Genomic DNA, 23,353 nt, shown 5'->3' on the forward strand with positions numbered 1-23,353 from the left:
ACCTTGTGAAGATGCTGGAGGAAACCGGTACAAAAGTATCTATATCTACAGAAAAACGAGTGTCCTATATCGACATAACCTGAAAGGCCACTCAGCAAGAACGAAGCCACTGCTCCAAAACCGTCATAAAAAAAGCCAGACTACGGTTCACAACTACACATGGGGACAAAAATCGTACTTTGTGGAGAAATGTCCTCTGGTCTGATGGAACAAAAATAGAACTGTTTGGCCATAATGACCATCGTTATGTTTGGAGGAAAAGGGGGGATGCTTGCAAGTCGAAGAACACCATCCCAGCCGTGAAGCACGGGGGGATAGCATCATGTTGTGGGGGTGCTTTGCTGCAGGAGGGACTAGCGCATTTCACAAAATAGATGGCATCATGAGGAAAGGAAAATTCTGTGGATATATTGATGCAACATCAAGACATCAGTCAGGAAGTTAAAGCTTGGTCGCAAATGGGTCTGCCAAATGGACAACGACCCCAAGCATAATTCCAAAGTTGTGGTAAAATGGCTTAAGGACAACAAAGTCAAGGTATTCGAGTGGCCATCACAAAGCCCTGACCTCAATCCTATAGAAAATGTGTGGGCAGAACTGAAAAAGCATGTGTGAGTTAGGAGGCCTACAAACCTGACTCAGTTACACCAGCTCTGTCAGGAGGAATGGGCCAAAATTCACCCAATTTATTGTGGGAAGCTTGTGGAAAGCTACACGAAACGTTTGACCCAAGTTAAACAATTTAAAGGCAATGCTACCAAATACTAATTGAGTGCATGTAAACTTCTGACCAACTGGAAATGTGATGAAAGAAATAAAACGCTGAAATAATATCACTACTATTATTCTGACATTTCACATTCTTACAATAAAGTGGTGAACCTAACTGACATAAGACAGGCATTTTTACTTGGCTTAAACTTCAGGAATTGTGAAAAACTGAGTTTAAATGTATTTGACTAAGGTGTATGTAAACTTCCGACATCAACTGTATATCTTCCACTGGAGGCATTTCTTATCCCATGACTAGTCAATCTGTTTCAACTTTGGCATATACTCTTCCTGGACACAGACACCGAGCCTGGATAGTCAGTCAAAGCATCTCTTTTGGCCCACCATTATGTATGACAAACGCATTACGAAACATGTGTACACATACATTTTAATGTGACCTTAAAATGGTGGCAGTTGCCATGGCCATTGTGCACTTATTTGCGCCTTCTGAAGGTTTTTTTCTTTTCCTGTAGCCAGCCATGGAGAAAGTGCTCACACATTGAAAAAATTCCAGCAATCTTGGTTGACTTTTTCCATTCATCCAAAAATGTATCACATATTCACTCAGTGCTAAGGGACTTGTGTGTTGCATCAAGTCAACCCTTTTACTGGTAAATCGTCTACACTCAGTCACCATATTTAATGGTTGCTTGATAACTTGTGACAAACCTGGAACTTGCATCAAATACTTTGGCATTGCTCTGGGCCGATTACCTTGACTATACCAATTAATTATTCATGATTTGGTACCAGAAGTAGTTGCAACAGTGACCTTAAATAAAAGGAAAAATAAGGTTTTAATATCTGAGACTGTCGTCATGCATTATGCCACACATTTGCAATGATACAAAGTTTGTGCCACATAAAATGAGCTTCATCAGTTACTTCATCAGGGGCGGCAGGCAGCCTAGTGGTTAGAGCGTTGGACCGAGCTGACAAGGTAAAAAAAATCTGTCGTTCTGCCCCTGGACAAGGCAGTTAACCCACTGTTCCTAGGCCATCATTGACAATAAGAATGCGTTCTTAACGTTCTTAACTGACTTGCCTAGTTAAATAAAGGTCAAATAAAATAAAATAAAATGAATTGTCAAAGAATCTGTATAAATGATCTTGGCTGCAATTGTCACTATGATCAACTGAAGATATTATTAAATGTAGCCTACACGTGAGCCTGTAGGACTTGTGCACCACGGTTTTATATGTTAAGTCTATGAAGAGTGCAATGATTAATACAAGGATAATAATCAAACAATCTCCAAAAAGTTCACCTGTAGCTGCATGGCCTATAGCATTGACAACAGTTCACTGTAGATAGCTTTGTTGTTCGAAGGTAGAGCACCTTAACTATGCGGTGATCACTTTAGTTGTCGTCTCCCACAGCCGATGATGCACCAAAAACCGGTACGTGTAGCAGATCTGTCACTGGGTCCCAGAATAGGCCTGGTCTTGCCGGACTCTCTGTGCTTTGCTGAACAGACACTCTTCTGGGACTTCTGGTCGAAACAGCCGCACCACATCTTTTCGTTCTTGACTCTTTCCCTAACAAAACAGCTGATTCTTTCCACGTCATTGGCACTTTTATATTTGAGAATAAGATTGCGACAGGAGCCACATACTGCTTTTGAAAACCCATCACTCAGCGTGACAGGTCCTGCTTTCTTTTCTAAAGCCAGTGTGTAGTCCGATCGCAATGAAGACGATTTACCTTCCAAAAGGTTGTTTCTTCCTGTTACAATTGTTCCGTTCACCACAAACATGAACATATTTTGATGGGGTTTTAAACCGCCGATTTCACCACCACACACACTGTTGCACCTGACACTACACTAATCTCGCCCTAACAAGGCATCACTGATTTACACCGGGTACCCGTCCCTTTTATAACTGATTTTGTGCGATGGACTTCCCCAGGCTTCCCTTTTTTGTAGCCTGAGGCTACTGACTAGCAAACCATGATAGTTGCTAGCTAGATAACAGCCAGTGTAAATGTAAAACTTGCTCAAGAGTTCACAGAATTGTCAAATACAAAATGTTGCTAACAGATAGTTAGCAGATCGAGATTCTTACCGTTGCCTCAATTTAGGCAGTATCATCCAGATATTAATGTGAAGCTTGAGACAGGCATTTGTAGTTCTGTATGATAGCCACATTAGCATTTCATTTGGGGGGGGGGGGGGGGGTAAATACAGGTGATTATATAGGTAAGTCACCTTTTCCAAGAGAGATTTACAGTTATAAAAACATTACACCTGGGTAAAGCCTACACAAAACACTACCCCATCTGAAGTGTTTCTAAAATCCCCTATGGGAAAAAGAAATGGTGGAAAAGACGATTGGAACCATTTCCATATTATGACTCTTTGTGGTTCATAATAGCAGTTTCAACAATCTTTGATCACCCAACAATGTGACTGGACATCAGTAAAACCAACCAACAAAAATGATGCACTGTCTTGAGTTGTTTTGTCATAAACCCACTGCTCCGAAACCATTTCTTTCATTACTTACCCGAGGCACTGTCTGATCATCATTATGGACGTAGTAGTAGATGATGCCATGTGAAGGGTATCATGGAATCAGGGCTCAAACGGTCTAGCTGAATAAATACATCAATTACAAATAAGTCAGTTCTTATGCCTTCAATAAGGGTCAGGGTTATGGCGGTTTAACTCGATGTGTGTGTGTGTGTGTCAAAACCACCAGTCAAATGTAATGACATCAAATGTGCTTTTCACATAGTTGCTTTATAATACTGAATGTAAATAACATCCTGCAAACAAGTTTTACAAAGGCAAACAGTTATTTTATTTAACACTTTGTGGAAGACATGTAAATATTACAGATACTAGTGTTGAAACATTTAAATAAACAAAAAATATAATCCCATAGGGATATATAAAAACTGTTTTTCCTTAAAATTCTTCATTTAGCAAAAACAATTAGTACTAGAAGCCTCATAAATACAAACATGTTCTAAAGTCTATGTTCCCTATAGATTACCTGGTTCTTATATGACTAACATACATTACCCAAACTTAAAATCAAAAATCATAATAAGTAGAAAATACTCCTTCAATTGTTTAATGGTGAAAACAGTTTACCATTTGATATCTGAACAATATTAACATATGTTTGCAGCATGTTACTTTTCTAATCCTGAGTTAAGAGTAAAAAATTAAAATGTCAGGCTGTGAGCAATCCAACTATGAAGCCACTTTTTTTATTAAAACCATGGGTCGCATATCTTGAAGTTGCTTTAGCAAAAGCTCAGCACCATTGGAAAAGGTTGTGTCAATTATTATCTTCACATTGTTCACCGATTGAAGACTGAGAGGATTTCTGAAGTCTACAAGGTTTTGACAGGTTTCAATAAATATATCAGGTGTTTCGCATATAATGTTGGCCGTCTTCTGCTGAAAGGTACGCTGCTGTTTTAATGGCAACTCCGTTCTTGAACCTCCACTCATTTTTCTTTTGGGAGTGTGGGTCGATGGTGAAGTTTCCAGGAACTTTAACAAAGTGTCCAGTGCAACACCATCCTCTGTTTCTTCCTCTTGAGAAGCAGTGAAGCCCTGGTCTGAAGTGTCTGTCAACCGGTAAACTTTATCTGCTGGACGATTTCTCAGAGTCAATCTTCTGTCCGGACAAGCTAATGCTCGCCGCTCCGATTTGAAGGGACGCCCCCTCTTTTTGACCTCCGAAGTAGAAGACTGGGATTCAGAACTAGCATCAGTTGACAGTTTAGCCTCTGCTTGAATGATACCATCCAACGCTTCTTGCCTCTGACAGTTGGTCTTTGAAATCTCAGGTTCACTCTCATTAGGGTCCGTCTCCTCAGCGGAGGCGTCTGTTGACATACCCTCGGATTTGTTTGCATCTTTGAATCTTGAGCGTGGGTACTTTTTGCAGAAAATGAACTGGCTTCTCTGATCCTCTATAAATCTCTCAGTGAGTCCATGTGTGGTGTAATGTCTGAATATATTCCGTTCAGCCCTCTCAACAGCATCACAGCCTTTTATCATGCATGGGTATTGCAAAGAGAAGTTTTTTGTGCACATGGCAGATGCTTCATCCATAGATTTCAGAGAGGGTTTTCCAAAGCTAGTCCAGTGGTCAGGTGATTTGTCATCTTTCTTTTTAGTGTTTTTTTTCTTCACTTTGAATTTGTTTTCAATGTTCTCTTTACCATCGTTGGGAATGACGCCTGTTCTCTGTTGCTGTGTTCTGGGAATATAAATGAAATTATGCTTTTTCATCTCATGACGAAGGAGGTTTGACTTTGTAGTGTAGACCCGGTCACAGCCATCATACTCACACTTGAAAGTCTGATCCACACTGCCTCTCTCAGAGATGTTTATTTCCTTGTGAAAGTTTTTTATGTGGTCAATGTATTTCTCCACAGAGGTGAAGGAGAGTGTACATTCTGACCGGTCACACTGGAATGTCCCTACCTTGATGCTTGACATCATAACAGTGGCTTTATCTCGAGTGAATTTATGAAGCAAGAGGTAATGCTGCACTAAGGTTGTGATCCCCGGGAATATCCTTGAACAGTCTTTCACTTGACATCTGATTTCATTATTCTGGACTTCAGCAGCTTGTTGACCAGGGATGTCAGTATCAAGGTCTCCTGAAGGCAGGGGAAGGGATGACTGATGCATAGCCCTACAGTGAAGTATCAAATTTTGCTGGATCGTAAAAGCTGCAGCGCATCCTTCATGAACACAACGGTACGGCCTATATGGACTGAAAGAATTGTCAGCGTCACACAGTTGAAGCCCCAACCTTTTCTGAACCTTTTCTTTCTTTTGGACATGAACCTCATCTTTAAATATTGTGTTTTTTGAACAACCTGCTTTTTCAGGTAAGGGTTTCACAGCCTGGCTGGATATTGCCTCTGTTGCATGGCTAAAAGATTTAGTGTTTGAACTTGCTTCTGGTTCTTTTGGAGTGTCACCTTGACCGAATTTCTGCTTCAACACTGGGGTGTGGTTCATTTGCATGGCTGTCATCGATGGCTCATTCTTGGTGTATCCTGTCTTTGATGGTGATTCTAACTGGTAAAATGACTTGTCAAGGTCCTCCAGAGTATCTTGTGGTGATTGCAACCTCTCAACTGTTAACTGATGGAAGGAATCCTCTTGTACTACATCTCCTGCTGTAATGATCTCAGAGGACTGTGCATGTCCCTCTTGATTTGTGCTTTGCATTGGACAGCCAATGTCAATATCAAGTGGCTCTTGTTTGATTAAAGTCGACACAACTGAAGATCCAGTTCCATTACTACTCTCTACCTCTGTTTTGATAGAAGAGTTGCTTGACTTTTTTTTGCGACTTCCAACCTTTAACTTGTTCATCTCTGCCTGCGTCAGGTGGTGAACCTTTTCATAGTGAATTCTTAGGCCTGTGGTTCTGGTAAATGTTTTAGGGCAAATGTGACAAGGATATGGAGAGAATTTGACTGGGGTTTTCTTGAGGTCCTCAATCATCTCAATTGTGTAATCATGAACTCGAGCAAGGTGTCTGAACAACGCCTCTTTGGTCATGAACCCATATTCACAATTATCCATTTCACACTTGAACGGCTTGGGGCCAATGTCACGATTCTGGTCCTCCTTCATAATCATTTTTGTTGTCATGCTTTGATCACTATCTTTTTGCATGACATTATCGCTTGAGATTGCATTGCTTTGGCGGTCATTGTACTTTGAGGAACAATTTTCCTGCAAACTTTTCTCATGTGCAGCTTCAACTAAATCCAACATTTGTAAGGCATTTTGAATTTCTATAACCTTGTCATCTTGACATGCTGCAATGGAAGTTGTATTTGACCTTTTTTCAGCAAGACTATTATTCGACTTTCGCTCCTTCTGCTGACTACCAACATTATTTTTTGACTGTATCAATTCTATCCAAACTTCTGTTTTATTTGGGCAGGGTTTGGATTGTCCACCTGTCAAAACTGAAGGAAAGGTGTTTAATGAATGAGAATCCAGTGGTTTTGAGGTTTCCTTTTGTGCTAAATCAGAGGTATTTGGTGTGGAGAGATTACCAACAACTTCCTGTGGGAATTCAACATTTACCAAGTTGTTTGATGATCCATTGGTTTCAGGAACATTTGGGTCATTGAGAAAGTCGAGAAATGATGTAGGCAAATCGTCCGTTAAATCCATTTCATCTAATGGTTTGCACTGGGAGCGTTTTGAAAGATGACCTCCGAGAGATTTCGTGCTTGAGAATTCTCTAAAGCATCTTCGGCAGATAACTTTACCATCCTTTATAATAGCAGGCCATTTTGTTCTCTTGCTGAGTCTGCAGCGTTTTACTGTCTGTGTCTCATGAACAGCATTCTTGTCATCTGCAGGGATAGCTTCAGATTCTGCATGACATGTGTCATCATTAGATACATCAGTTTGGATAGCAGAATGTGGATTAAGAAGCATGTCATCTACAGAGCTGTTCATCTGATTCTCATAATTGGGTGATGTAAAATGGGTTATGTTCTCAATGTTGGTCATCTCCACTGTGTTTCTTGGTGCTACTTGGCCATCATGACTCAATACATTGCTTGGAATGTCTGTTGATGGCCTTGATCTTGAATTAAGATTGGAAGATTCATCTGGGACATATGAAGCAAAGAAACCTCCAGCTGACAAATTGTTACCATTACTTTCTTGGGAAAACATACTGGAATAGTTTTTTCTCATTAGGGAAACATCAAAACTATCTGCATTAACCCCAGAGTTAATTATCCCATAGTGTTGTCCTCCACTGTGCATGTGTCCTCCATTATCCAGCATAAGCGAGCTTGACACATATTCTGACATCTGATTCATCAAACTTGATTCTGATTTAATGGGATGGATGGCACTGCCATGCATATTTGCTGGTGTATGTTCTCTGCCCCTTTCTAATGGATAGCCAGTTGGATGAGATTCTGATTGCCAAGGAGTTACACTCTTATTGGGGTATTCATTCAGATGGAAGACATCTGCATAGCAATTGTTCAATGTAGATGTCCACACTTCACCCATCTCTGTTTGCATTAGCCCAGTCTGATTTGGTGGGGCTTCCCAAGGGGGGCAAACAGCAGGTAAACTTGAACATGCCATCGGATATTCAAACTGTTGTAGTCCAGTATTTCTGCATTGTGATACTTGATGAAGTGGTGTTTGGTCCTTTGAAGTCCTGTTCACAGAAGGAACCTTTCTCGAAGTTATTTTGGCAACTTTCTTGTACTTCTTAGCCAGTTTCCAGTCTTCAAAAATGTCTGGATGGTTTTTCTTTACATGTCGGGAGAGACTTTTAGGGGTACTGTATTTGCGGTCACATGCTTCAAGTGGACAACTATGTGCATCTTCATCTCTACCAGTTATTGCAGGAGTGCTTTCATATGGATGTAGCAAAAACGGGGGTTCACTCTTAATTTCTGGTAGAGGAAAGGCCTGTGGTAACACTTTCTGAACAGCTTGAGATGGTTGGTTATCCAGGTCCTCTTTTGGATACCCTTTCAAGGGATTGGTTCCACAGTGATTTTGATCCTCACAATTGGCAACCATATCTTGGAGTGGGACATCAGGAGATAGTTTTGCATTCTCCAATCCGAGCTTAGTTTTGATGAGTGGAACATAACACTTCTGTAACTCCTTTCTAGGATTGGTAACAGAATTCAACATGCTCTCGACTGAATGTTTTATTTTCACTGTGCCGTTTGGGTTCTCAGGAACTGTTGATGTTGACGAACCTGACTTAACTGCTCCTTCCTTCACATAATCATGTGCAGTCTTCTGATCTAGAATGACAGAGGCAGAGCAGGTTTCCTCTTGCCTAGCGGAGCACTGGGTGGAAGGTTCCATTTTAGGTACAGGATGGTTCTCACTTGTGATGGGCACTTCATTTGTATCATGGTTCTGCTGATGCAAATTTAGCTGGGACTGTGAATAGAACATCTTCCCACAATTAGCTATTTTGCAAGTGAATGTAAGGTAATGTTGTGCCTCATGATCATACAACAGGTAGGCCTCATTGAAAATCCTTCCACAATTAGGGAACATACAACCTGCCTTAAAGTCAGTGTGTTGTCTTTTATGCATGAGAAGTTCCGAATTGCAGTGAAAGCTGGCTGTGCAATTCAGCTGTATGCAATAATATGGCTTAGCACCACAGTGCATTTGCAAATGATCATTGAGATGTCTGGCATTAACAAACTGCCGACGACAATACTGACACACAACCTTCTGTCGTTGTATCTCCAAAAAACGTGTTGCTTCCTCGTCATTTTTGTGGGCTTTTACATGAGTTACAAGACTCCGAAAAAACTTGAATACCTTCTGACAGTATGTAACAGGGCAGACACAATCCTCTGTAAATTCATCTTCATATCTAGTTTGTACAGGCTTTGGAGGACTGACCTTAGTTTGTACAGGATTTTGAGTATTGACTTTGACAGTTTCAGCACTGTTGTGATTTCCATCCAGAAAATTAGCATCATTTGGACTGACATTGGTCTCTGCCTCAAGATTAACAACAGCTCTATCTTTCAAATGATTCCAATGACTGCTGGTGGATTGCATTGGCTTGGGCAATTTCCTAGTTGCTTTCATTGCAGCAAGTCGCTCTTTGCAAGATTGCTTTACATGTGATGCTACATGTGGCTCAAGGATCTCCTTAGTGTTAAAGCTGTCAGCACAAATTGGACAGGTGTAGACCCCATCTTTAAAATGCTTCTGTGCATGACGGACTATCCTGTGGCCAAGGAACTCTTTATCACATAGAACACAATACTGCATATAGGCTCGCCAATTCCTAAATCTTGCCGAAACAAACCCTTTCTCCCTTAATTTCTTAGCTTCCCTATTTTTCTCTTTTTCATCTGCAATTTCATTCAATTCATTTGTTGTGTTCAAAATAAAATCCTCAAGGTCTTTGAACTCTGAACTTTTTTCTGCGGCATCATCCTCAAGTCCCTCATCAGTGTCATTGAGAGTGTCGATAGATGACACAATGGATGCCTCCTCACCCATCAATGCCAAACAATTGCGCTTCAAGGTTCTCCAGTCCCAAAATTCTGGATCAAAAGGCCACTGTGTCTTCAAGGCCAACAGTAACTCACAGCGTAGTGAGTTGGGTACTGGAAGATTCTCATCCTCACGCTTTTCATCAGATTCATTATAGAGTGATTCAACAGCATAATATGAGTTCACAGTAGGCTGATTGAGGAACTCTGTTAGTTGGCATGCCTGTTTCACCTCAAAATCAGTGGGCAAAAGGCAGGAAATTGTTTTGCAGATGGTGGTCCTGCTGTCTGTGTTGTCACTGGATGCCATTTGTAGAGCTCGAATGCACATTTCAATGCACACAGGCAGTCCCACTCCTCCAACCTGAGAAAAGAATAAAGCCCAAGTCAGTCATGAGAATATAAATCGCTACAGGCTATATCCAGGCAGTAACATACAATTTTACACAAAGAATTTCACCTCGGACTGGATAACCTTGATGAGGAAGAGGATATGACAGACGTTCCTTGATAGCAGGACCAACTTTCTGCATTGATCAAGAAATGAATCTCCTGAAGACTCTGACCGCATTAAAAGCTTACTCCAGAAGAGTGTGAGCTCCCTGGAAGAAGAAAAGTATATCATTATTGGTCTGCTACACATGAAGGGCTTTACAAGAGGTAGTTTGTCGTCAACACAACATCCGCTCTAAACTGTGAGAGCGAGTGGAAAATGAAGAGAGGGCAATACTCACCAGGCACAATACACATCTCCCTGGAGAAGCTGCCGCTTGAGGAAAGCAGAGCACAAACAAAGGGCTCCTTTTTCATCCCCATCCGACTCCAGGTTACAAATCATCTCCAATGCATCCTTACAGTCTACCTGGGTGATCTGGCAGAGAAAACATATAATGATGGTAATTCATTGCCATCCACAGTTGATCATTTTACATTAGGGTCATCTTCATTTATCATTATCAAACAGGAGTTGTTTAATTTCTTCAGCAAATCTCCATCCGTAATTAAAAGACCACCATTTGGGTCAGCACCCTTATTTGAATGCACTTGCCTGGTAAACGACTTAATGTAAATGCTATTCACTCACCTCTTGCATGAGTTGTTCTTGTGTTTTTGTCACACACAGGCAAACAAAGTATGTCTGCTTGAAGTTCCCTTTTCCTTCGTACTCTGGATACTCCGAGCACACCTTCGCTAAGACAGCTGCTTTCTCTGCTCGATTCTGTTTGATAAGGTGCTTTATTCGCATATTAAGGAGTGTAGGACCTTCCATCTGCAGGAACTCATTAACTGGGGAGTAGAGAAAGAGAACACTATTACAGATAGCACTTCTGAGCCGTCACCACAACATTTAATCAGTCAACTCACATGTAGAAAGTTTTTGCTATTAGGAAAAAAAACAGGTAGGCTAAAACTAACCTCTGTCAATTTCAGGTATCTCATTAGACAGAATGCTGCACAGAGTGGTGTTGTTCCACACACCAGGCGCCTGTGCCATAGCTGATAGCATGTGAAGCTGTGTGTTCCCATTTTCTTGCAAAAGGCTGTGCGCCAACTATAAATGAAAGGAAATAACTTCATAAAACTTTTCAGATATACCGACCAAACAACTTTTCTAAACACAAGATTCTCTAATTATGTCAAATAGGGTTTGTGATATGTGCATGCATATTCCAATTCAGTTTCAAAGCGACACCATGTCACTTTTTCTAGAGAGAATTTGCAGTACAACAATACAAACAAAAAAAGTTCACTCCATACATTTCTGTTTTATGCAAAGTTGATTAAAGAGCAGCATTGAGACTAACCTTGATAGAGGACTGAAACTCCCCCCATAAGGCACCAGGGACATGCTCAGGCAGTGAGAGAAGGAGCTCCAGACAGCTCCTGCAAGTAAAACAGGGTCATTCAATGAGTTTGTTTAGGTTCATGCTAATGCTGCTAAAGTTGTGTGCAGATGACTAAAATGAAAGAAGCACTACACACTTCTGCCACAGCTCTAATTATAAGGAAAGCCTCATTTAGCTTGTGAAATGAGTGAGGCAGGATTACGCGGAACCCAAACCGGCTGCACGCGTGCACAATCGTGCATAAATGTATTTTGTCCCCCCACACCATACACGATCACGACACACAGGTTAAAATATCAAAAACTCTGAACCAATGACATTAATTTGGGGACAGGTCGAAAAGCATTAAACATGTATGGCAATTTAGCTAGCTTGCACTTGCTAGCTAATTTGTCCTATTTAGCTAGCTTATTTGTCCTGGGATATATACATTGAGTTGTTATTTTACCTGAAATGCACATGGTCCTCCACTCCGACATTTAATCCACACATAAAACGGTCAACCAAATCGTTTCTAGTCATCTCTCCTCCTTCTCTGGACTTTATATTGCGATTGGCACCTTTCATAAATTCGGTGAATTACCGCCACCAACCTCATTTGTCTTTCAGTCACCCACGTGGGTATAACCAATGAGGAGATGGCACGTGGGTACCTGCTTCTATAAACCAATGAGGAGATGGGAGAGGCAGGACTTGCAGTGTGATCTGCGTCACAAATAGTGACTTCTATTTTAACCCTTGGTAACGCAGACGCTCGTTGACTCGTGCGAGCAGTGTGGGTGCAATAATTGAATAATATAGATTTCTAAATTAATTTTGCGACATTCGCATCGCTTCAGAGTATTAGGGCTGGGGCAGTCATGACATTTTGTCAGCCGGTGATTGTCAAGCAAATAACGGTTGGTCTCACGGTAATTGACCGTTAATTAACAAACACATTTTGCATCTCCTGGCTTCCACGCATAGCCTACAAGCCATTGATGCGGACCTTTGGAACATGTACATTTTTTTTAAAGTCTAGTAATTCCATGTAATATAGCCTACACCATCACAATAAATAAATGTATTTAGACAGGTCTGAAGAAAATGTATTCTATGTCATTAGAACAGAATAGCATACTCTGAGTTGTCTGTATGTTAGGCCCTGATTTGGCTATGCCATATGGCTGTGGGCTACACTAGTTCATTTAGCAGACAAGATTTGCTTAGAATTCCATGGCATTATTTTATAGTATGAAGCATACAATTGAACATAGCTGAATAAAATAGAAAGGATATTTTCTCCAACTGATTTGAGTGAGTGCGCACAAGACTATTCTGCGTTGAGCGGTTAATAAAGAAACAGGTACTCCGGTTTGCTTAATTTAGTTATGATACAAATGTTGGGCAAAATGTTTAGATTTTTGTTAATACATGCTATAAGGCTGCATGATGCAACTAATGATGATTTGAAAAAAGTTGCATGAAAGGCATGAGCTCAGCTTTGTTTTTTTTGCACAAGCTGTACACACGTCATCAGTCTCTCATTCACAATTTCACAAGCACTTGAATTTTCCGGCTGCACCCCGTGTGTGGCCATAATGTCCCTTTAAAAAAAAAAATCCATGCCTTTTGTGGCCAGTGGCCATTGTGCCCTTGGGCTGAACATAATAATTCAAATTCCCTTCTCCCGGCTGCATGCCCGAAGCACTCAGCACCTCTCACTCACATGGCTCTCCGTCACGTAAATGGGTCTTCTCACAGAATACAAGTAAAGACAGATATTTGGCTGCAACACTGCTGGGATCGAACCCAGGTCTGGAGTGACACCTACAGCACTGCAGTGCCTTAAACCACTGCGCCACTCGGGAGGCCCATAAAGGTGCAATTTTCACCATAAAGATATTCCCCAAACTTGACTCACACGCTGTGTATGTATGCCAATTAGGCTCCTACATCCATTGTAAAGAGGATAAATGTGCTTCAATTTAAGTTATTTGGCCACTTTAGTTGTGATACAAACCTTATCAAAACATATAGGCCTATGGGCTAGGCTACAAAAGTTTTAAAAGCATGCTCTGTTTCTTGCCTTGAGCTGGGCATCATTCACAAGTGGTAATACATCATTCACAAGTGGTAGTCTAATATTGTCATCCATCACACTATTATTGATTCAATCTTGTCTTTACATATACAAAATAATACATGGGTTTTGTTTAGAATGGACCATTATCATGCACCCGTCTCGAAACAGGGGCAGTGTAAAAAAAAAACATGACATTTATGAAATTAAATAGCGAATGGAGGGCGCTTTTCCCATGGTTCATTTTCATACCAGCGGGGTAGGCTATACTCCTGTTTTAAAGAGAAGGAATGTGCTTAATATTAGGAAAGTTGAGAAATAAATATAGCAGGCCTAGCCTGGTAATGGGATCCTCTTTTTAATAGAGGCCATCAACTTCTCACGCAATTGTGTAGCCTATAGAAATGTTGCACAACATGAGCTCAAGAAGTGTTTGATTAGATTTTAGATTACATTTGCATTGATGTCAGAGTTAGAGGGACAAGAGTGCGGAGTACCAGGCAGTTAGCAAGTTTGGTACGCTACTAACGACCATCAGCAGCATCAGGCAGGATACAGTTGTATTGGTCAGTAGCACTAGCAGAAGTGGAATGCAAACAGTCATTCAACAACATAGGCCTAGCACCATCTGAAATAATGCATAGCTGGTTCCATGAAGCATCTATGCATATGAAATCAAACCATCTCGAGTACTCACATTGCTAGGTTTTCAAGAACGAGTGGCACATTTTCACATTCGGAGGAGAGACAGGACGTGGCCTTCGCATAACTGAGTATGGCCACTGTGTATGCCTCCAGTAAAGGCAGTGGCTCCTCCTCAGTCTTCCATCGGCCTGCATGTTCCACAAGGATCTGTAAACAAATGACAACATCATGGCATGCTCTCAGTCTGGCATAAAATGTGGCAAGCTGATTAGTGCTTGCTATTAAATGTATTTGTATTTTCTCAACTTTCTAACAACTTGACAATTATCATAGAAAATGACTAATGGACTAATTTCATTAAGTATTAGTCCTTCCAAGTAAATTAGGCTACACTCCATTAAAATAGCAAATTGAGAAAACCACAACTACCAAAACAATTGGGAAATAATCAGGGCCGGAACGACACCAGTATCACCATACTCGTTAAGTTTTGTTTCGTAAGCCACAATACTATTTATGAACGCAGCCCTCATCCAGGGTCACATTTCATTTATTTTCCAAGCTATAGCTCACAATATTTTACGTATAGCAGGTTTTTAAAGGACCAAAGAGTTTGGCCTGCTTGGTGTTTACATTTTTGCCATGGAAAACATACTGTGATACTGGCATCATCCCAGCCCTAGAAATAGTCTATACTCTAGCCCAGGGATGGGAAACTCCTGCCCTCAGGGCCCTGATCTGTATCACACTTCCCCCCCCAGCCCCACAGCTAACACACCTGATTAAACAAATTACATTCTAAACTGAAATAGATAAACATCAGTGCATGATGACCTAGTGCAAATGTGCCCACTCTAGTCTTGGCACATACGCTCTAGCCAACAGCTCACAGATACTTATATATATATACTTATTTTCCATCATAATTTGCAAATAAATTCATTACAAATCCTACAATGTGATTTTCTGGATTTTTGTTTCTCATTTTGTCTGTCATAGTTGTACCTATGATGAAAATTACAGGCCTCTCATCTTTTTAAGTGGGAGAACTTGCACAATTGGTGGCAGACTAAATACTTTTTTGCCCCACTGTACCACCCCTACCTTGTCACAACAACTGATTGGTTCAAACGGATTAACAAGGAAAGAAATTCCACAAATTAACCTTCATCAAGGAACACCTGTTAATTGAAATGCATCTCATGAAGCTGGTTGAGAGAATGCCAAGAGTGTGCAAAGCTGTCATCAAGGAAAAGGGTGGCTTCTTTGAAGAACCTTTGTTTAACACTTTTTGGTTTCTACATGATTCCATGTGTGTTGTTTCATAATTTTTATGTCTTCACTATTATTCTAGAATGTAGAAATTGTACAAATAAAGAAAAATCCTGGAATGAATAGGTGTCCAAACTTTTGACTGGTACTGTAAGAATTCAGACAATTTGCTATGAGACTCAATATTGATACTCAGGTGAATCTTGTTTCCATGATTCATATTTGAGATGTTTCAACAACTTGATTGGACATGAACTTCATTATTCAATTGATTGGACATGATTTGGAAAGGTACACCCGACTATATAAAGAAAAGAAGGTCCCACAGTTGACAGTGCATGGTTAGAGCAAAAACCAAGCCATAAGGTCGAAGAAATTGTACGTGGAGCTCCGAGACAGGATTGTCACTGACAGCTCTCCAGAGTTCCTCTGTTGAGATGGGAGAACCATCCAAAAGGGCAACCAGCACCAATCAGGTATTTATGGTAGAGTGCCAAGACAGAAGGCACTCAGAAAAATGCACAACAGTTTGCCAAAGGGCACCTAAAGGACTCTCAGACCATGAGAAACAAGATTCTCTGGTCTGATGAAACCTTTGGCCTGAATGCCAAGCATCATATCTGGAGGAAATCTGGCACCATCCCTATGGTGAAGCATGGTTTTCAGCGGCAGGGACTGGGAGACTACTTTACTCAGGCTCGAGGGAAAGATGAAGAGGAAAATACAGTGAGATCCTTGATGAAGTCCTGAGTGCTCTGGAGCAGGTACTCAGACTGGGGCAAAGGTTCACCTTCCAACAGGACAATGACCAAAAGCACACAGCCAGGACAACACAGGCGTTGCTTCGGGACAAGTCTCTGAATGTCCTTGGGTTCATGTCCGGGTTCTGGCTGGGCCACTCGATCAAACATCTCTGGAGAGACCTGAAGATAGCTGTGCAGTGACCCTCCACATCCAACCTGACAGAGCTTGAGAGGATCTTCAGAGAAGAATGGAGGAGAAACTCTCCAAATACTGGTGTGCCAAGCTTGTAGCATCATACCCAAGAAGACTTGAGGCTGTAATTGCTGCCAAATGTGCTTCAACAAAGTACTGAGTAAAGGAACTGAATACTTATGTAAATGTGATATTTCAGGGGGGGAGGGTTATATAAAATTTGCAAAGATTCATAAAAACCTGTGTTTTGTCATTATGGGGTATTGTGTGTAGATTGATTAGGAAAATTATTTAATCAATTTTCGATAAAGGATGTAACTTAACACGTGGAAAAAGAGGTCTGAATACTTTCCGAATGCACCGTATAAATCCTAGTGCAGTCTCCTGTAGGCATATTTATGTCATTCACTAATGTAAAGAATAGGGATGCACAATATATCTGTGAAAATATAGGAAAATGGTCCAATATTAGCCAAAAAAAGTCAACATCTGTATCGGCCCGATGTCGAGTTTAACGCCGATGTGCAAAACCGATGTCAAAGCTGACGTGCGTACCTATATAACGTACAGGACGCAATGACGGCATGTAAAATTCTGCGCTACATGTGCAAAACAGCATTCTTAACCTAGCCCACAATGTCTGCTGTGTGAATCGAGCAGGTAACAAGTCGGCCGGCAATTGAAAGAGTAAGAACATTTCAGAGAGACAGCAAAGGTGAAATTCATTAACGGCAAGATAACGTAATTTGTTGCCCTTGACAATCAACTGTTCTGTCGTGGGTGATGTTGGCTTTCTGGTTGAGCACCGGTATACACTACCAAGTGCGCTATTTTTCAGATGTTGCCCTACCGGAGTTACACAGTAATAGCACTGCTATAAGCTTCACGACATACCATGGAATGCCATTTGGGTCTTCGCGTGTCAAAAAATAATAATACGTAAAATAACACTATTTAACAAGTCAAATAACAGTTCTATTATAGAATGTTGTGTGTTAGGAATTTGCACGTGCAAGCCAAGCACCACTACTACTATCAGTAGCACTGTCAAAGCTGTACAAAAAAAAAATCTGCAAACGAGCAAACACCGGCAACGAACGATGTCTTTAAAATACTGCGTTGGTAATGAAGCATTATTTGTTTGACCGCAACTTCTGGGGTAGCTAGCTTTAGCTTGGTACCTAGCTAGCACCAATACAAACAACCTGAAAACAATGACCAGTAGAAACTGCAGTCATTTTCATTATTCTTAGCAATGATTTAGGAATTATTTTGAGTAAGTTTTAGCTAGGTAGCCACTTGTTCGCCTATTGAAATTGAACTTCAGTTCTTGAAAATGAACAGCTAGTCAGTTACTTAAACCCATTGCTCTAAGCTAACGTTAGAAACAGCCAGCTAGCTTCATCTGGCTAGTGAGTCGAGGCCGGTCTGGATTATGTGTTGTGAAGCTAGGCACAATAGTGGAATTTACGGTTAGGCTTCAAAATAAAAGTACCTATTTGAAAGTGATGCAGAAGGTTACAATTGGTGGAATCATGCCATATTTAGACTAGATAATGTTAAACAAGGTTGGCATGTGAAGCAATCAGTCTACTCGGTGACACTCACAGAACACAACTGTTAAGAGTTTACACAAATATTAGCGTTGTAGCTCTTATCGCAGGACTGTGACTGTGTGAAATCACCTCCCCAGTCAGCCTATTGTGTGTATTGACATTCATATTGCACTGTACAGCTTTACCTAAGAATTGGGGATCAATGAAATGGGGTATCAGTCTACTCAATACCCAATATATTTTCCCCCAACATCCTCCTCAGAGTTATCAGACTCCAAAACATCCACGCAGTATTGTTTCGGACAACGCTGGGCCAATTGTGCACCGCACTATGGGACTCCCAATCACGGCCGGATGTGACACAGCCTGGATTCGAACCAGGGACTGTAGTGACACCTCTTGCACTGAGATACAGTGCCTTAGACCGCTGTGTCCACATGTGTGTGTTAACTATTGAACTGTACTAGAATGCTTAAAGGCTGCTAAAATGTTAAATATCAGTTATCAGGATCGTTTTTTGGCAAGGAAAATATGGGATATCGTTATCTGCCAAAAATGTCATATCGGTGCATCACTAGTAAAGAACACTTTGTTGGACTGCGAACATTCACCTCCTCATATATGTGGTCTAATAAAAAAAATGAAAGATGAACCAACATACAGTGCCTTCAGAAAGTTTTGTTTTACAGCCTGAATGCAAAATGTATGAAATATATTTATCTCACCCAATATACCCCATAATGACAAAGTGAAAACCTGTTTTTCGAAATGTTTGCAAATTTATTGCCAATGAAATACAGCAATATCTTTACATTTACATAAGTATTCACCCCATGAGTAGGGCTGGGCGGTAAACTGTTTTTTACAATATACCGGTATTGATGCACGGACCGGTTTGAGTTTTTACTTTACCTTCTACAACAGTATTTGAATGTTTGGTTTGTTAAATGGGATATGCCGTGTGTCCATTTTTATAGTTTACTTCGCTACTTGAGTCATCGCTCTCCATGCTGGTTTCCACACAGATCTAACCCCGCCCCCTGTCACTCAAGGAGCGCATTTGTTGTTCCTCGAAAACTTGCGTTCAGTCTGCATGGTCAACGCAGCACCTGCAACAATGTTGACGACAATGATGCTGTTTTCATTTTGCGTCTTAATATAAATCCACTAGCGTTCTACAATTACACTTAATTTATGTTTCTTACATCTGCAAACAGCTAGTTTGTCTTTTCTTAGCAAGTTAGGCCTTAATATTCTTTGCTGCTAATGCTAAGTTAGCTGGGTAGCTAGCTAATAAATGTACTGAGTAAGAGAACCTAATTAGCTATACAGCCTGATTATACCAGTGACGGTATATACCTAAATCTGCATGTTTGTGCAACAGTATCTTTTAAATAAAAAAGGAATACGCGAAGCATGAATAAGTAAGCTACATGAAGTAGCTAATTGAAAAAATTAAATGTAGCCAAAGATTATAGGGTCCCCTTGGAAACACTTATCAACACTTTGGTTCCTACCCTTTCACAATAAATCCTCGCTGGCATCGTCATGTCAAACACTATTCAAAGTGCCCACTATTATATTCTAGCTATGAAAGGAGAACAATCATTATATTTCCATCATTCCAGCAGCTCACCCAAGTGTTTCTCTAATTCACAAGTCAAATCACAATTGCAACATTTGGTTAAAAATAAGGCCTAGGTTGTTGGCCCATATCGTGCAACCCTACGTGGCAGTGTGAAAATGATCTCAAATTAGTGCAGGAAATGCAGAAATGTATTTGGTTGAAGTTGAATTGAACTGTATAAAACAAATCAGAGTTGAGAAAGACACATTCTAAAGGATTTCAATGGATGTTGCCACCCACTACCCATGAAGCAAATGTATAACTTTTATTATTCAAAATATTTTGCCCATTTAAACCCAGCCCTACCCCCGAGTCAATACTTTGTAGAAGCTCTTTAGGCATCGATTGCAGCTGAGAGTCTTTCTGGGTAAGTCTCTAAGAGTTTCCACACCTTGATTGTGCAACATTTGCCCATTATTCTTTTCAAAATTCTGCAAGCTCTGTCAAATTTGTTGTTGATCATTCCTAGGCAACCAGGTCTTGCCATAGATTGAAGTCGAAACTAACTTGGCCACTCAGGAACAGTCACTGTATTCTTGGGAAGAACTCATGTAGATTTGGTCTTGTGTTTTAAACTATTGTCCTGCTGAAAGGTGAATTCATCTCCCAGTGTCGAGTGGAAAGCAGACTGAAAAAGGTTTTCGTCTAGGATTTTGCCTGTGCTCAGCTCCATTCCGTTTCTTTTTTATCCTGAAAAACTCAGTCTAACAATTACAAACATACTCATAACATTATGCAGCTACCTCTCTGCTTGAAAATATGGAGAGCGGTACTCAGTAATGTGTTCTATTGGATGTTTTTTTGCACTATTACATGAATGGTTTCCTTCCTCTTCAGCAACAGAGTTACGAAGGACGCCTGTATCTTTGTAGTGACTGGGTGTATTGATCAGTGGTGTAAAGTACTTAAGTAGTACTTTAAAGTATTTTTACTGATGTAGTTTTTAGGGTATTTGACAACTTTTACTTAACTACATTCCTAAAAAAAAGAATGTATTTTTCACTCCACCACCCAAAAGACTCATTACATTTTGAGTGCTTAGCAGGACAGAAAAAAAAATGTCTCATTCACACACTTATCAAGAGAACATCCCAGTCATCTCTACTGTCTCTGATCTGGTGGGCTCACTAAACACATGCTTAGTTTGTAAATTATGTCTGAGCGTTGGAGCGTGCCCCTGGTTATGCGTAAATTAAACAAAACAAGAAAATGGTACCGTCTGGTTTGCTTTTAAGTATCAAAAGTCAAAAATAATTTAAGTGTATTTTAGAGTCAATGTCTATTAAGGTATCTTTACTCTTACTCAAGTATGACAATTGAGTATTTTTTCCACCACTGGTATTGATAAACCATCCAAAGTGTAATGAATAACATGCTCAAAGAGATATTCAATGTCTCTTGTTTTTTTAACCCATCTACCAATAGATGCCCTTCTTTACGAGGCATTGGAAAACCTCCCTGGTATTTGTGGTTGAATCTGCTCGACCGAGGGACCTTACAGATAATTGTATGTGTGGGGTACAGAAATGAGGTAGTCATTCAAAAATCATGTTAAATACTATTAATGCAGAGTGAGTCCATGCAACTTATATGACTTGTTAATCATATTCTTACTCCTGAACTTAAGCTTGCCATAACAAAGGGGGTTGAATACTTATTGACAAGACATTTAAGCTTTTCATTAATTTGTAAAAAAAAATATATATATATATATATATATAAAAACATAATTCCACTTAAACATTGTCAGGTATTGTGGTCCAGTGACCAAAACATCTAATCCATTTTAAAATCTGGCTGTAACATAATAAAATGTGCAACGTCAAGGGGTTTGAATACTTTGAAGGCACTGTAACTACACAAGCATTATACAGGAGGCTGCTTAGACTTCTATAAGCCCGGCTCCTGATTGGAGCCTATAGTGTGGGCCAAATGGAATTCATGCAGTAGCCTATAATAGGCTAAACCACACGGAGTAGTCCATAGGCTACCCATGCAGGACAACATTCAAAGTTGAGAGTGAGACTAACTTGAATGCTACAAGCACTGACATTCTTCTCCCTGCCTGTCATCCCTTCCCCCAGTCGAAGTCTAATCTCTGCTCAATGAGTAAGGGTATTCTAAGAAGGACAGTCCTAAATAGACTACAACTCAGGCTATTGCTAAACGTAGCCTAACATATGATATTTCCTTGCATTTCCAACATATGAAAATAAATAAAAATGTAATTCTCAGCACATGATAATAAACACACACAAATCTTGAGGTGACCAGGTATTTAGAGGTTGCAGAGAAAACCCTGTGTTTTAGTAAGTTAGCCTTGTAACCATCTAGCCAATCTTGTGTGTGTTCTTATTACAGTCAGTGTCAGATAAAACACTATTGTCGTTTTATATCCAAATGGAGCCCGATATGAGATTGAAGTTCATTCATAATCCCTAATGTGACCAATGAATTAATAACTTCGCACAGATGGGGCTTCAAACAAGGCCCACCAGGTTTGCCACATTACACAAAAAAAAACAAAGACTATATATCACAAGCACAAAACCGAATAAACCTACCCAAACAGGCTGATGAGTTCATATTGTTTTTCTAACAATTAAAACTATGCATACGTAGTTAACCTATGCTGTGCATGAAAATGAATACCATTAGGTTGACCAGGCCCTATAGAATACTTTTGCAGGCACACTCAATATTGATCCACTAACACAATGGAAGAAAGGGAAAACGTTCTGTTGCCATAATTTAAAGTAAAATATGCACGTTTACATGGATGAATGATGTTTCGTCTCGTGCAAAACCTAAAACACCAACAGCTAGAGCATGTGAATACAAGTCTGCACAAAACGCTAACTAGCTCTTCCCAGCATTAAGGAGCCTTAACTAGCTAGCTAGCCAGCCAGCATTCAACTAGCAACTCGCTAACTAGCTTGGGAAAATTAGTGATGCTCGGGTATAATTCGAAAGTAAGGGAATGAACTAAATATCGGAAAACACGTATGATGTATATAGTTCACTAACTACTATCGTTGGAAGTTAAAACGGGGAGTAATCGTGTTTTTTTAATGTTCTGATGTGGCTAGCGCGAGCTAGCTACATTGTTGTACCTAACGTACACGCGCATCATCAGGCTGGAAGCTGGATGGAAGACTGCAAACCACTAGGATGGGTAGTTGGAAGAAAAAAAATTCTGACCTGGCAGAATTCCTGGCAGAAACGCAAAGAGGCCTCAGACAGTGATTCCGAGCTTTCTTTTAGCGTTGTGGTCAATTCCTGGAACCGTTCTCGGAGCCCTTCGATAGCTTTCCTTGTGTCATATTCCTTCTCTGTCTCTCCCCCCGCCATCTTCACAACAATCACGACCGCGTACGCACAGATGTTACGCTGCCAGACTTGCACACGCACGGACAGGGGGAGGGGAGAGACGACGATAAAAGCTCTACATCGGTGTCACCGGCATAAGCGTGCATGACCTTATATAAAAATAAGATAAACCAAAAATACATAATACATTACTTATTAATTGAAAGATTCATATAAGATGTTGACAATTATGTTAATATGCCTACTAGATATAACCTAGACTATAAATTGCGTATTGCCCATCAGCCA

The 23,353-nt window shown here is 40.4% G+C and overlaps 1 protein-coding gene across 1 annotated transcript; it reads right to left on the bottom strand.

Moving 5' to 3' along the window:
- Positions 1-3,555: 3,555 nt before the first annotated feature.
- On the bottom strand, positions 3,556-23,124 carry znf292a (zinc finger protein 292a). The gene is made up of 8 exons (XM_029675021.2): positions 22,937-23,124; positions 14,397-14,551; positions 11,596-11,674; positions 11,207-11,342; positions 10,875-11,077; positions 10,525-10,661; positions 10,251-10,392; positions 3,556-10,154 (listed from the first exon to the last, which is right to left on the bottom strand). The coding sequence occupies exons 1-8, from the start codon at positions 23,084-23,086 to the stop codon at positions 3,978-3,980; spliced, it is 7,179 nt and encodes a 2,392-aa protein (XP_029530881.2). The 5' UTR covers positions 23,087-23,124; the 3' UTR covers positions 3,556-3,977.
- Positions 23,125-23,353: the final 229 nt, after the last annotated feature.

Source organism: Oncorhynchus nerka, linkage group LG12, assembly GCF_034236695.1.
Source record: "Oncorhynchus nerka isolate Pitt River linkage group LG12, Oner_Uvic_2.0, whole genome shotgun sequence".
NCBI lineage: Eukaryota > Metazoa > Chordata > Actinopteri > Salmoniformes > Salmonidae > Oncorhynchus > Oncorhynchus nerka.